The following is a 16,295-nucleotide window of genomic DNA, read 5'->3' as shown; positions in this document are numbered from 1 at the left end:
TATAAAATAATTTTCTTTTTACCTTCCCAGCAGTCATCTGGCCCATGTAGACTCCATTACCTCTATTGCAATCCTCTATTCATAAAAGTGTACCGTGGTCACATGACTTCTATTTAAAAACAATAAGCATAATGTAAGTGTCTTCTTGTAATGAAATAGAATAATTATACTTTTTTACTAAAATCTAGGAAAGATACTTTATCACAGATAATAGAAATTAAAATGTAAGAGACTGGACCTGTACACTACTCTTTCTGATAATTGTACAGTTTATAGTGGAGATCTTTGAGAGCACTTATTTAGTACATAGGGCTTGATTCTCTGATGTATGCAAACTCAGTGGTTTGCCTACAACACCGAATGTAAGAGACTCACGCATGTGCAAGATCTGTAACTCGTATGTGCAGGGCTTCATGTGAAAAATCGATTGCAGTTCCCCCAAGCCGTAGCATGATTGAAATGCTGCTGCGTTTGGGCGGCGGAGCGGGGATGGCAAATGGGACCATTTGTAGGAGTGGCCAGGCTATGGTCTGCATCTTCCAAAGACTTCCTGACCCAGGCTGAGCAGTTCCAACAGTCATTCTGGCTAAGTTGAGGCTTACTCAGATGGTTGATGGCCACGACCATGGCGACCATGTCCAGGCCAGCTGCCTACTCCCAGCCTCCACATCTGTGGCATCATAACATCTTTTATTATTATTATTATTATTATTATCGTTTATTTATATGGCGCCACAAGTGTTCCGCAGCACCTTACAAAGTACATAAACAAATAGATTGATTTACAGTGACTTACAGTACAGTCCAATACATTACAGGACATGGATAATATACATTGCTACATTCACGACCATAACACCCAGATAAGCAACAATGCAAAGCAATCAAGTGTTAGGTGCCCTGGAAGAGAGTAAGAAGTAGATGAAGGTATAGTAAGGAGATGCACAAGACGGTAGAGGGCCCTGCTCATAGGAGCTTACATTCTAAGGGGGAGGAACACACAGACAGGGGTGAAACAGATGGGGTAGGCAGGGAGAGAGGAGTATGTAGCAGCAAGTTAAGATGAGAGCTGGAAGGCTTTGATGAAATAGTGGGTATTGAGGTCTTGAAGGATTGTAGAGAGGTGGAGAGTCTGATGGGAAGCGGGAGAGAGTTCCAAAGGTGGGGAGCAGCGCGTGCACTAGGTGCCTTGGGGATGGCAGGGGGAGGCCCAGAGCACAGATGTGCCCTGGTACCGCAATGGTGATTAGTCCCACATTCTAGGATTTAGTCGTCATATAATCTGCTGATCATTGCTGACCATCTTTTCTCTTATAATTTAGCTTATCCCTGGGACAGAAAAAACTTAAAATCTCTGAAAATAAATGTAAACTCATTTCAGGACTTGGACCTCCATGCAACAAAGGTACAAATTGTTCTTTACCTAAAATATTTAGTTTTAATAGAAAGCTTATCAAATATTCATCTGCATCAATGTTAGTTTCCTTATGCTATATGAAACAAATATGGTACAATATAGGGAATTAGAATAATTTGATCAATAGTGAAGTGAACAAGGACCATTGATGGAAAAGAAGGGCAGCTAGTCATGGAACTTTGAAAACTAGGGATGATGGAATTGGTGTGTTTTGCAATTCAACTTTTGTAAATTTGCAAAGAACAATATCCATATTTCCTGCACACTTTGGGTATTAGAATAACAATAGTAATATGAGCTTGAGAAAGATTAGTAGCCTTTGCATGGCTGACTGTTATGCATCATATAACACTGTGGACTTGGTGACTCCTTATCTGATAGCTACAATTCCTATATGCTGCCTTCCCTAGGCTCCTATGTGCTATCCTGAACAACTATGATGTACAGTATTATATGCTAAGTGTATTGTGACCCTAAGTGTTAGCACATAAAGTCAGTGTTAGTGAGTGACCCACTCAATGATTCATTTAGATGTAGGTGTGCAGTGCCGTCCTCTGCTTCACTACACACTCTAATTATAAGCACCCTCCAGAGGAGCTAAGGATGGAGCAGGTCAGTGAGTTGTACATGTGCTATATAAAATGCATTGTCCAGTTCTCTTTGGTATAATATGAGTTGGGGGCACTAATGGGTGGCATAATATGGTCATAGGTAAGGGAGGTGATGGAGTTGGGGATTACTAATGGGGGTTATACTGGGAATGGAGGAGACTGGGTGGGGATTATATATGGGGATATTGGTGGGTCAGTATGATGAAGGGTGGATTGATGACATGAAAATAGCGGTAGACATTTCCTCGGCACAGAGTATCCCTCTCTAAATTTCCCTGGATGCGCACCCTAATGTATTGTGCTGCACACACCAATGGTTGTGACAATGGTACAGTCTCCATGTTCCAGGCATTGTGGTCAGAACTGGTAAGGTAAATGCTTACAGGACACAGTGCTATATCCTTTTGTATACACTTTTGCTTGAATAACTGGGAAAGCTCTGTAATACATAGGTAAGAAAAAAAAAACATAAGTAATTCAAATTGTAAGCTGAAACATCTTGTTCTGTAATACATTCTGAATATATTAAAAAAAGTACATATAAGATAATAAATAAAATAATAGCGAATACATAAAGCCTAAGGGAGTTAATTAGATTCAAAAGCCAGACTTACAAACTATTTTAATTAGAGGCATTTATTCCTTTCTTGCTTCTCTTCTCCACACAAGCTGAATGCCAATGACACATTGGAGCAGCTAGTAAAAGAACTTGTGCGTGATGTTAAGACAAGCCTGGAGAAAACCAGAGCTATCTGGATATGGATCTGTCATCACATAGGTATGTGCAATTGATATGTCACTTATTGCTAGTGCACTGCAATGCGATCAGTTTTAGAGGAAGCTCATGGATGTCAGTAGGTATCTTCTGATGGGGAGAGGAAGGCAGATGGAGCTGTACCTATTTATATATTAAATAACGGCACTCGTGTACTTTACATTGCACTCATAGGATCTCTAGTGTAGACAGGCCATTTTCATTCATTCGAATATAGCCTAGCAATTTTCCTCCAGGAACAGTTAAAGTAATGATCATCATGGATAATATATATATGATTAATATTCATCTAAACACTCAATATGAATCCATTCATGAGGCAGATTACCCAAAGGCCTTGCCAGATCTTTTCCCACTAACCAAATGTATTTTACTGTACGCATTTATTTTTCCTTTAGATTTATTTTTTTTAAATTACTATTATTCATTTATTAATCACCTGGGGTGGCAACCTGGACTGATTGGTGCCAGCCCTGGCCTATTAGTGACTAGTCTTGACATTGGTCTGTTTCCTTGAGGCTAGACCCTCCTCCTAGGCTGATCCATCCCTCAAAACCCTGCAATCCATGTCATGTATATTCGCTATGGATGCATTCTATGTACTGTGCACTATAAGCTGTATGGAGGTCACTCGAGTGCTCTCTGTACTGTATGATGGTCAATACAAAGCTCTCTGCACTATTATTTAATTATATATATATTTCAGATTATAAGGTCTATTTACTAAATCTTGGATGGAGATAAAGTGGACGAAGATAAAGTACCATCCAAGCAGCTCCTAACTGTTATTTTCAAACATAGCCTGTGACATGGCAGTTAGGAGCTGATTGGCTGGCACTTTATCTCCGTTCACTTTATCCCCATCCAAGGCTTAGTAAATAGACCCCTATATTTTTCACAGCTAACCGTAGCCTGTTCTTGCTTCTCTTAGAATATGATACAGCAGTGCTGCGGACCAAAACCATGGTATCGCCTGACCCAGATAATGTTTTGCGTACAAGAAAAGGAGTGTCTTCTGGATATTGCTCACTGTTTGAGCATATGTGCAGGTGAGCGTCTTCTGATATTATGCACCAATCTTCTCATTACCAATTCATACGGGATGTAGTTATGTGACCGGCGACCGCAAGGCTGCCGGTCACAATACTGACTGCTGAATTGCGACAAAGGATACATGATAGGTGTCGAAATACTGACACCTATCATAATCCCAATGCCGGAATCCAGGAGGATGTACAATTGCAGCTTCCTCTTGTTGGTAGACTCTGGCATCGACAGGTAAACAATGTTTTTAGCTGGTTTATAGTAACGTAGTGCTTTAGAATGTAAGCTCTTACAAGCAGGGCCCTCTACCCTCTTGTACTTCTCCTTCTCTACTTTCATCTACTTCCTACTCCCCACTAGGGCACCTAACACTTGGTTGCTTATGCTCTGTTGCTTTTCTGGGTGTTATGGTTGCTAATGTAGCAATGTATATTATCCATGTCCTTGTCCTGTATTGTACTGTAAGTCACTGGTCAATTTATTTGTTTTTGTACTTTGTAAGGTGCTGCGGAACACTTGTAGCGCCATATCAATAAATGATAATAATAATAATAATAATAATAATATATATGTATATATATATATATATATATATATATATATTCTTCTTCGGGGTCCATGGGGTCCACAGCCATTATGTTGGGTATGAATCCTAGTCACCAAACAGTTAACACAAACAAGCTCTCTGCTCCCAGGATGCATCGGGGTTCCTCCACATATACCCCACCCCCTGCCTCAGGTAGCCAGTTCTTCCTGTTTGGTGTGCTCACCACATAGACAGTGGGACTGCTGGAGCAGTCCTGCAGACGAGTAACTAAAAAAAAAAAAAAAGAGAGTTTTACTCCCTATCTCAGCGGGTGGTCTGAGCTGTCCTGGAAGCAGCCTCGCGCCTGATTGGAGGCACACCGGCCACGCGCTGCAACTACCTCCTCCGGCGCTGCACCGCTAGCCTTGGCAGGTCCATGGCTGTGGATTCGACAGGGGCTCTCAGGCCCTGGACCGCAACCGGATCAAGGGGATGGCAGGTAAGCAGGTGGTTGCGGCGGCCGCTGACGCCGAAACCGCATGGCGGTCCGGCCTCCGGCGGTGAGACTGGCCGGAGGCGCGCTGCAGTCAGGAGGCATACGGCTTGTCTCCTAGCCTAGACCGCCGGGATATGATGTTCCTGACCAGCCGGGGCTTGTGGCGGTGGCCAGGTCAGTTTACCGGGCAGGTCCAAGCAGCATAGGGGAGGTACGCTTCCCCGGCGGCCCCTCCCCCAATCCACACACTAGTTCAGTCCTCTGGCGCAGTGATTGTGGATTGCTCCTCCCAGCCTCCATATAGGGCAGCCAGAGTGTATGTCAGTTGCTCTCTGAACGCTGCTCCTACAGGACGCTGGGCAGTCTCCCTGTATACCTTGCCTACTGCTGGTTTAGGTTTTTACAGGGCTCTATCCTACCTAAGCCTAGGCTGATTGTGGTAGTGAGAGCTTATATGCATATGACTCGCAGAGTGTTTATGCATGACATGTGATTGTTATTTTTGTGGATACTGTTCCTTATGTAAAAAGAACCGTGACTCCTGTAAACTATCACTGTCTTTCCCCTTAACCTTTTCCTACAGGTTAAGCTGCGGTCGGGAGGCATACAGCTTGTTTCCTACACTAGACCGCCGGGATAGGGGGTCCAAGCAACATAGGGGAGGTGCACTTCCCCGGTGGCCCCTTCCCCAATCCACACACTAGTTCAGTCCTCTGGCGCAGTGATGGTGAGTTGCCACTCCCAGCCTCCATAGGGCAGCCAGAGTGTATGTCAGTTTCTCTCTGAATGCTGCTCCTTCAGGACGCTGGGCAGTCTCCCTGTATACCTTTCCTACTGCTGGTTCAGGTTTTCACAGGGCTCTATCCTACCGAAGCCTAGCTGATGGTGGTAGTGAGAGCTTATATGCATATGACTCGCAGATTGTTGATTGTTGTTTTATGGATACTGTTTCTTAGGTAAAAGAACTATGACTCCTGTAAATTATCACTGTCTTTTCCCTTAACCCTTTCCTATGGGTGTGTGGGTAGTCAGGGTGAAACAAAGTCGCATGTGTACTCAGAACTTGTCATTATTATGTCAGAGTCTGAAGGACAGGCGGCTAAGGTCCCTGTGCTGGGGGGGTTTTCCCCACAGGATTTCATACAATCTGATTATGTGGTTACTGTGTCAAGTAGACAAACCTCCCAGCTTCTGAATAGGAACTCCCTTGGGTTTCCTTTTCCCAGATTATGGACCAAAATACCTTGCTTAGTGGCATGTTGAACAGGCTCAAATATCCTATTAAGCTGGTGTGCTTTTTTGATTAGGAGCCTATGGCAAATATACTGCTTAAATGCGTTAAGTTTTGCTGTTATGCTGCCTTTGTTTCTGAAAAGACTATAGGCCAAATGTAATAGGGTGAGAGTTTAGAAAATGTGAGAGTTTAGCAGTAAACTCTCACATTGGTTGAGTTTTATCTTCAAAATGGGAAAACATTTGAATGAGATTTTAAATCTTGAGAGTTTTTTAAGTCTAAAAAAACATGTGAGTTCGCTCTGTTACTTTGTTTTTGGACTCTATTACATTGGCAAAGTTTAAAAAGTGTCAGAAACTCTCACCCTATTACATTTGGCCCTATGTGTGAAGATGAGCACATTACATTGGCCCCAGCTTTAGGATGTATGGGCTAAATTGTGTTTCACATATACTGGTAGGGCTGGGTTGCCCATCCCCCCTCTCTCCTAATTAGGAAAACTCAGCTGAGTTAAGTACTGATTGGGGGGGAGGGAAGTTGGCTATCCCTGAGTATGCCTTGTTCCCAGGAAAGTGCATAACATTGGAATCCTACCAACTTTTGTTGCTTGGATTCAGTACCGATTGAGGCAAATCTACAGGTAGATTTTGCAAAACTGGTCAGTTAGGCATGAATGTGCTACTGTTCAAAAATTTACTTTCCTGAAACCCCTAAACTGCAGTTAGGGGTTAGAGAGTGCTTCACATGTAGGTTTTCTGTAAACCGACGCTTGTTGTGGGTTACTTGCAAATGTTCTCAGGAGATTTGGTTCATCTTCCTGGGTGCCTCTCTGTGGATGGCCAGGTTATACAGAGCTTGATGTCCTACTTAGCCTCGTCGGCTGTTCGTAGCTGACTAAAACATTTTTGTTGTATGTATGTATATATGCCTCCACTGCGGTGATCAGGTCATACAGAGCTCTAGGTCCTACCTGGTGTTTTGGTAGTTGTCCAGAAAGCTTGGCCTGTATGAACAGTGGATATGCGTGTATGTATGTATATCATATATATATATATATATATATATATGTATAGTTATGTATCATATGACTTATGAAATCTGCTGTATTATGCTGCCTTGTCAGCATAAGTCTATCACTACTGTTTCTCCTCATGTAACCTGCTACAAAGATACGTGGGTACATTGGATGTAAAATGATGGTCACATTAATACTAGACATTGGATAAACCTTGTATGTCCAATGAAAAGGTAAGACAGATGGCTGGAGCCCCTTGAGTTGGTCTCATGTGTGATCTGTAGCAGCAGCCCCTATGATTATGCCCTCTATTTCCATCATGAATGGACATTTTACCTACAGCCATACCACACTGGACATGCCCAATCTCCTCTGACTTTGGAAGCTATGCCGTGTTGGTCCTGGTTAGTACTTTGATGGGAGACCACCTGGGAATACCAGGTGCTGTAGGCAGTGGTTGAGGCAGGGCATCATCTTTAGTAGCCGTTCAACAATTACTACAGGCTGCTAGGTCTTTGCAGCCAAAGAACAGATGGCGTCGGCCCATTACGCGGGCCAGGCCACAGAGAGGGGAGATGGGGGTGTCCTCACTGGACTTAATATAAATGGGTTGTGGTGGTCACTGTTCTAAAGAGTCACCACAGTAGTCAAATCTACCAGATCATAGCGCAGGTTGGACAGGTTGGCAACTCCTGCGCCAACCCTGATATTAAGGTATCTTCAGCAGCTGTAACCTACCATGTTTAGGCTTCCTAGGCATCTGTCCTGGAGGGACATGTGTGCTCACTCGTGTCAAAGTGACTTCATCCTTAGCAGCTTTCCAGCAATTATGGCAAGCAGCTAGGCTAGTACAGCCAAAAGAATCAGAAGGCGGTCGGTCTCACGCTCCGTCCAGCCCTCAGATACTGGTACATCTTCTGGTGTTTAGGGACACACAGGTCTCCCCCCAGGAGTCACTCTCAAGAGAGGAAGACTGTCTTCCAACAGTAAGTCTCCTCCCTGATCAAAGGTACCAAAGCTAGGCTTGTGGAGCCAGTATGGGGAGAGGCTCCAGTGTTCTAGTGCCAGAAAGTTGTGAATGTCTCCCAAATCTGACTACAGCCAGACCATACTGGTCATGCCCAAGATGGTCTGATCTTGATAGCTAGGCAACTTTGAGCCCAGTTAGTACTTGGATGGGAGACCACCTGAGATACCAGGGGTTGTAGGGAACGTAGTAGGGAGTTTCTCCGGGCAGAAAAATCCATATTACCAGAAAGGTTGAGGCCTTATATCCCTTTGCAGTACCATTGGCATTTGCCTTTAAATGTTCCACTGATAAGAGATTTGAAGCCAGTTTTCAGGGCAGTATTTCTCTGTCAGGAGCTGTTATTTGCCCGGTCAGGGTACGGCCAGGGTTCCAAATAAAAGCACAGACGATCTGTCTCTCGCCAGAAGAGCGACTATCCATTAAAGACATTTGTCGCAACAAGGGTCGCCCGTTCTGGACCTGGATAATACCAGTCTCCGTGGGTGGGGAGCAGTGACAGGTCGACACACGTTTCAAGGAAAATGGAGGACAACGGAAAGCAATCTCTCCGTAAAACATCCTGGAACTAAGGGCAGTATTCAGGAGCGCTTTTTAAGCTCAGGAAATACTAAAGATGCAGGCCAGTTTAGGTGCAATCTATCAACACCACCGCAGTAGACTGCCTCATCCATCAGGGGGCAGAATGTCATTTTCCAGCGAGATTGGTTGTGTTCATAATTTGGAAGTGGACTTCCTAGGCCAGCAGGATATACGCGCCATAGAGTGTGGGCTCTTCATCCAGAGGTATTTCAGAGCCTTGTGGATGGATGAGTCTTCTAGAGGTAGACCTCATGGCCTTCAGTCACAAGCACAGGGTCCCCAGGTACAGGCACAGTGTTTGTGGATGCTCTGGCAGTAGAGTAGAACTTCAAACTAGCGTATTTGCTTCACCCGCTATCCCTCCCTATAAGGGTTAATGGGAATATGCAACAGTAATACTGATGGCCCCTGCTTAACCCAGACGCTGCTGGTTTGCCAACCTGCAGAGTCACTCCATAGACATTCTGTGGCCTCTTCTGCTAGGGTCGGACCTGTTAATACAGGATCCCTTCCTGTATCTAGACCTGACTCATCCATCTTGGATGGCATGGTTCTTCAGACCTCCGCCTTGAAGAAGGTATGTTCTGTAATTCACAGGACAAGAAACTTACTTCTGGCTGCATTTATTACAAAACTTTGTATGTTCTCCAGGGTGAACTGAGAAAATATGGCCCTAGGGGGTTAGGTTTTCTCGAGTATGTTCTTTTCATCAGACTGGAGGGTCTCTGATCTAGCAGTACTTTCTTCCCGCTTCCCCGTTTTTTTAATAATTCATCGGGAGACAGCGGTACTTCGTACTAGGGCGGAATACCTTCCAAGAGTGGTATTCTGGTTCTAAATGAATGTAGAGATTGTGGTCCCAGCTTTCAGACTACAAGCCTCTCGGTAGGTGAGGTTTCCTTGGATGTTGGCCGTGCGCTACATACTTATGTGGATCGCGCCAACAGCATGAGGAAGTAGGTTCCTTTTTGTACTGTATGACAGTCATAAGGCTGGCCAGCTGATAAGCGGACACTGGTCAGACGGATTCATATGACGATTCCTCAGGTCAGACTAGTCTGGTGGTGCCAGACTCAGTAAAGGTACATCCACACAGTCAGTGGGGCCTTCGTGGCCGGCCTGCTGGGGTGCCTCTGCTGAATAGTTCTGCAGGGCAGCCACATGGTCTTCCGTCCACACCTTTGTCAATTGTTATGCCTTTGACATTTTTGCCTCTCAGGATGCCTCCTTCGGGCGTAGGGTTCTCCTCTCTTCCGAGAGTCAGGAGTGTCCCCGCCTGTAGATTTAGTGCTTTGGGATATCCCCAATGTAATGGCTGTGGACCCCATGGACCCCGAAGAAGAAAATAAGAGTTATGGTATAACATACCTTTGTTAATTATTTTTCTTCGAGGTCCATGGGGTCCACAGGACACCCACCCAGACGCACCTGTAGTTCTGGGGGAGGTTTCCGTAGTTTCTCCTCTTGAGAGTCTGGACTCATGAGTTATGAGTTTCTTCTTTCTTACCCTTTGTTTGTCTCCACCTGCTTGAGCTTGGTAACGAACTGGCTACCTAAGGCACGGGGTGGGGTATATGTGGAGGAACCCCCGGTGCATCCTGGGAGCAGAGAGCTTGTTTGTTTTAACTGTTTGGTGACCAGGATTCATACCCCCAACATAATGGCTGTGGACCCCATGGACCTCGAAGAAAAAGAGTTAACAAAAGTATGTTATACCATAACTCTTATTATCTTAAATACTAGTTAGGCTTATTGCATCTTTACATTATGTGTGTATGATAGAAGCAACAGCAAATGCCGTAAGCTTATAGTTGTGGATCCGGGAACCAGGGCAGTTTCTAGGGTCTGAGACTCCCAGTGCAAGCAGTCAAAATGCGCCCCCCCCCCTCGAAGCAGTAATATTGTGGAGTGGGTGTGGCGTCATCGTGAGGGGGTGTGGTATCACAGTAAGGGAGCGTGATCTAGAAAGACCACAGAATGACAGCCACCGTGACTACTGAGTACAGGGGTGTCTAACCTGTCAGAGGCAAAGCGCTGAAAAATATATGTAGCTAAAGAAAAGATACACAGCATGCGCTCAAAAAATGGGGTGTGGCCTAGCTGTCACAAGCCCACGCCGCATTTCTGTGTGCATGCCTGTGGTGTGACATTTGCAGAAGTATGACCTTGCATCACACCCGGTTTTAGTCACGTTGGGAGCGAGCCCAGCCAGATCCACATAAAATACACTGCAACAAACCACTTCCACATAAAATATATTGGAAAAGCCAGAGGCACATAAACTACGTTTTAAAACCACATCCACCTCAAATACATTATTAAATCCAGAACCACATAAAACACATTGAAAAAACATGATTCACATAATACACACTTCATTCCAGCCCCCTCCCTTGCCATTCCATCCCGACAGGTCTTAGGCTTCCCCCCCACTGGCTCTCAGGCAAAAGTGCCCATTATGCAGTGCCCCCTGTAGTTGTCCCCATATGCAGCGTCCCCTGTATTTATGCCCCTTATGCAGTACCCACAGTGGTAGTGTAACTTATGCAGAGCCCCCATTAGTAGTGCCCCCTGTAGTCATGTCCCCTGTAGTCATGCCCCCATCAGTAATGCCCCCAATAGTAATGGTCCCTGTTGTAGTGCCCCAGTAGTAGTGTCCCCAGTTGTATTGCCCCCAATAGTAATGCCCCCTGTAGTAGTGTCCCCTTTATAAATTCCCCAGTATTAATGCCCCTGTATTAGTGCCCCCAATAGTAATGCTCCCTTTGTAGTAGTGCCCCAAGTAGAAAAGCCCCAAGTAGTAGTGCCCCCAGTAGAAGTGCCCCTGGCCCTTGAGTAATGCACCCAGTAGTGGTGCCTCCTAAGCAATAACCCCAGTAGAAGTGCCCCCCGAGTAATGTCCCCAGTAGTAGTGCCCGGGTGCCTCCAGTAGTGGTGTCTCCCCCAGTAGAAGTGCCCCCAGAGTAATGTCCCTAGTAGCTGTGCCCAGGTGCCCCCAGTAGTGGTGGCTCCCCCAGCAGAAGTGCCCCCAGTAGTAGTGCCTCCCCCCAAGTATTGTCCAGGCTGCCTGCACACACAAAAAAAAACAAAAAACAGTAACACTTACCTTCAGCCCCGCTCTGGCCCCCGCTCTGGCGTCCGCTCCGCTCGGCTGCTCCTCTCTCTGCACTATGGGAAAGACGTCATGACGTCCTCCCATAGTGCACATTGTGGGAGCCGGAAGCCGGAAGCAGGAGCCTCCGTCTCCGTCTCCGGCTGCTCTGCTCTGCCGGGCGCCCGCTGGTAACTGAATCTCAGCGGGCGCCCGGCAGTTAACATGCTGTTTCTACAGCAGGGGTAGGAGGCAGCGCACCTCGTGCGATTGCACGGGTTGCCTGCCCCTAGAAACGGCCCTGCCGGGAACTTATGATAAGCTTGCAAATCCTCTGAACAAGTAATAGTTAATGACTACAAGCAATGTATAAATATGTTATCAGGTTTAGAAAAATTATTAAATTATGAAAATAATTATAATAAAATGAAACAGTTAATATATGTTTCCATCTGTACTAAGCAAAGACCTTTGGTACATACTTTAAGTATCTGTTTAAACAATAAAAGCAATTCGCTAAATTCCACAGTAGTACTGTATACCACCTTCATATTTCAGTCATTCTTATAAAGATACTGTGGAATCATTTGTAATGATAATTTTCAAATTATAATTTGTGGCTAGCCCCCAAAAACTAAGAATCCTTATTGCTGTATATCACTTCAATAAGGATCTTTTTTTTATTCTCATGTATTAATTTAAATCACTGGGACACAGGCTCCAATAAGAGCCCTTCCTAGCGATCAATAGAAGTAAAGGGATTGCATATACAATCAGTAGATGTATGGCTTTCCAATTGCAAAGACGATGCAGTGTACAATGGGATCACTGGAGAGGGATCGCAAGATCCCTCTCTGGCAGAGCTGCCCCATTGAAGGTACCGGGCTAATGCCATCATGCATATGAGATCCAGAAAAATACACTTTGCAGATCTTGTTAAATACAATCCCCATAGGACACTAAGGGGACAATCACTGAAAGGGTTGACAAATGGAAAGCAGAAGATATCAAAGCTATCTGTATCGCTATATTCCTGCAACACTGAATTCTGCCCTTAATCGTACAGACATAGTAGTTTCTGTATATTTTAAGAGCAAAACTGATTAATAAATAGGCCCCATAGAAATAATTATATTTTATGTCAAATATTGTTAAAGAAGTGTGTTTATTTCTTCTATAGCTTTGCTGGAATTCAATGCCAGTCAGTCAATGGTTACTGTAAGGGACCATCTTACAAGCCGGGACAGCCAGTGTCAGAGGACATGGAGCACACATGGAACATGGTGTATTTGGAAGGAGGTTGGCACTTGCTGGACAGCACATGGGGAGCTGGTCATGTTGAAGAGAACATAAGCAAATTTACCTCCCAGTGAGTAATGAATTGCAAGTCCAATTACAAATACTACACTTTGGAATGTTCTTTTATTATTCATATACTTATTTATCCTTATTATTGTATTTGAAGCACATTTTGCATGCTGTTCATAGGGCCTGATTCAGAGCCGGACGCAATTAGCACTCGCTCGTCCTGAAAATAGGGATGGCTATTCAAATGAACCGTTCTCTGTTTGCGGTCTGTTCACGCCTCTAGGTCTGAACGAGCGAACAAAACTTGCGGTCGTTTTTTGGGAAACTACGCCCCCTGGCCGCTCGCATCCTACGTCATGTCCGCTATTTATTAGATTAATCAAGTACATCGAACAGGGTATGAACTGCTCGCTATTCTTGTGGTTGGTTTTTGCTACCACAATTTCGCGAGCAGTTCTGGCGATAAAATAACCCAGTGACATGGTCAATGACGCTGCTGTTTTAATTATGCACACCCATAAAACTCCAGTTTTGACCTTTAAGCACGCCTGCGTTCTGATTTCCACTCCCCGTTTTCAAGCACCTTCCCCTGTTACCACCCACATACGCCTCATTCTGTCACTCAAATTATCAGGCAGTCGCTATTTTGCGAACACATGAATTTCGACCGCACTGACTGGTTCGCGCATGCGTATAACGATCCGTACGCATGCGCAGTTGGCCAAACATCGCTTGGAGCGAACGAGCTGCCGCTTACGAGTGGCTCTGAATCAGGCCCATAGGATCATATACACATTTTATCTTCATGCTTCTATTCAGTAGCAAATGAGACAAGTTTACATGTCCAATGTCGTAAGATGTCTATGCTGGGATTCAAGCCAGGGGCTTCCACAGAACCATTAGGATACAGTACATCGGTCTGTGATACTTCTCTATTGTATTGTAATGTTATGTTTCCTCCTGCCACATCAAGGTACAATGAATTCTATTTTCTGACCCATCCGGCTCTCTTCATTGGAGATCACTACCCTGAAAAAACAGAATGTCAATTACTGGAGCCAGAGGTGTCTCGAAAGGAATTTGAACAAAATGTTCACCACAGAAGTCACTTTTACAATCTAGGACTTATTGCCTCTCAGCCAGATACAGCTATTGTTGAAACAGGTAAGAAAAATAAATTATAATGTTCTAGGCAGGTCTCCTTAATAAAGGGTGTTTTTGCTGGAGATAGGGCTTCAAAATAAAGGTGATTTATAGCTCCCACGAAAAATAGAAGTTTCCACCATCCTTCTAAATTGCAGATCAATTGTTAAAAAGTTTTCTTATGGATTGGCGCTCTTCTTGTTGCAATGTCCTTCTCAAACACATTAAATCAAGATGAAAAAAGTACATACTGTAGTGCAGACAGTATAGGAATATAAATCGCACCACAGATGCTACACTGAAACAGTTGAAAGGTGTTGATTATTTGGAAAGAACATGTCCAGATAGACACAATCCCTCTAGTCCAATATGCCTACCAGATGGCAAGTGAGTCCAGACACACCTCAGTCACTCCCAAGTTCCATGCTCGAATGGTTCTGTCAGATTCCTGTAATGACGCGTTTCGATATCCTCTTTTTCAAGCTGCTTGAATATGAGAGTATCAAACCACCTCATTAGTGGGACCCAACAGAACCTTGAGCCTGCATTCCAGCATGAAACTTAGGAGTGGCTGGGACCCCTTTGATCCACAGTTTTTGATGTGCCTGGGCCCATCTGTTAGGCATATTGAACTAGAGGGATATTGTCTATCTGGACATTTGAATTGTGATTGCATATGCATATGAAACATTATATTTGGTTGTATTTTAGATTGTAAAATAAATTCATTTTTTAGCAGTACTATGTTATGTTCATATTATTCTCTTTAATATAAAAATATTGTGAAAACCATATTAGACAACAATTAAAATATCCTCATAAAAAGAAAAGGTGCATATTAACACTTCTATGGAGGTCATTATAACATCTAAAGGGAGATTCTTGTGATTGGAGAAAATATGTGTTCTATCCAGATAATCAACACATTTCAACTATTTCAGTGTGGCACCAGTATCCGGATGTAGGTCTACACTTCAAAGCTAGACAGTCCATAGGTCTACACTAGAAAGTCAACAGGGTTAAAAGGTCAACAGTGACATGGGTCGTCAGGGTTAAAAGGTCGACAGGGTTAAACATCGACATTCATATGGTCGACACAATTAAAAAGTCAATGCATGCTTTTTCATGATTTCTAGGGTTAGGGGTAGGGTAGGCTAAAATAACAATAAAATCACGTGTCAACCTTTTTTGTGTCAAAGACTTGAATGATAACCTTTTAATTCTGTCGATCTTTTAATCCTTTCAACCAAAGTCACTGTCGACAAGTAATTACCTGTCCACATTATAAATCTGTAGAAATATTGACTGTCGACCTTCTGGTGTCGACCTACGGAGACTGTATAACTTCTTAATTTAGACCTATCAGTTAATACCCATGGCACCTATGGTGTGAATTATATTCCGTGCAGTCTACACTATCTACTTTTTTCTTCTTGATTTTTTTGTGTTTGTGGAGGACATTATAACAAGAAGAGCACTAATCCCAAGGAAAAAAAAATTGACGATTGGAGATAGGGCTTCTCAATATCTTCCTAGGCCACCAATGGGCCTATAGTCTGATGTCACAGGAGATGGATTTCTCCATATCTCTGATAAATATATATTTACAAAAGGATTGTGGCAGTACATGTGTTGTCTAAAACCTTTTATTACTATTGTAATTTATTTTAGTCTATACATTTTTATTTTTTGCTAAAAGTGGAACTGGCTTCTAGTCTACCATACATGTGTCAACTGCCAAAACTGGCTTACCCATGTGTAAAAAATAAATAATAGCTCAAATAAAATATTTTTTGAAAAGTTAAGGAAAATTTTAAAACATAGAAACAAAAAAATTAATTATTTTAATATATTGGAAATTGAAAAAAAAGTTTTATTTAAATAAAAAAACCTTTATCATCAATAAGAGTCCCCCACTTTCTTACATTTACCTTGAATTTTTTTAGTCTATCTTGTTTGAGAATTTATCTTAAATTTTGCTTACATTTTTTTAGTTTATGTATAATTTGAGATTTATCTTGACATT

The 16,295-nt window shown here is 43.5% G+C and overlaps 1 protein-coding gene and 1 pseudogene across 1 annotated transcript in view; both read left to right on the top strand.

The window, feature by feature from the left end:
* The window catches only part of LOC148534448 (uncharacterized), a 74,917-nt gene that overhangs the window by 55,781 nt on the left and 2,841 nt on the right, over positions 1-16,295 (top strand). Inside the window, exons 7-11 of the mRNA XM_088466867.1 lie at positions 1,323-1,405; positions 2,698-2,806; positions 3,735-3,852; positions 12,999-13,187; positions 14,100-14,290. Of these exons, the coding sequence (XP_088322993.1) occupies positions 1,323-1,405; positions 2,698-2,806; positions 3,735-3,852; positions 12,999-13,187; positions 14,100-14,290 (690 nt within the window). The remainder of the gene's footprint in view (positions 1-1,322; positions 1,406-2,697; positions 2,807-3,734; positions 3,853-12,998; positions 13,188-14,099; positions 14,291-16,295) is intronic.
* On the top strand, positions 7,453-7,571 carry LOC148534449 (5S ribosomal RNA; annotated as a pseudogene).

This window comes from Taudactylus pleione, unplaced genomic scaffold (genome assembly GCF_031769625.1).
Source record: "Taudactylus pleione unplaced genomic scaffold, aTauple2 ptg000066l, whole genome shotgun sequence".
NCBI lineage: Eukaryota > Metazoa > Chordata > Amphibia > Anura > Myobatrachidae > Taudactylus > Taudactylus pleione.
The sequence above is the reverse complement of the archived record's forward strand: the minus strand, read 5'-3'. Positions and strand labels throughout refer to the sequence as shown.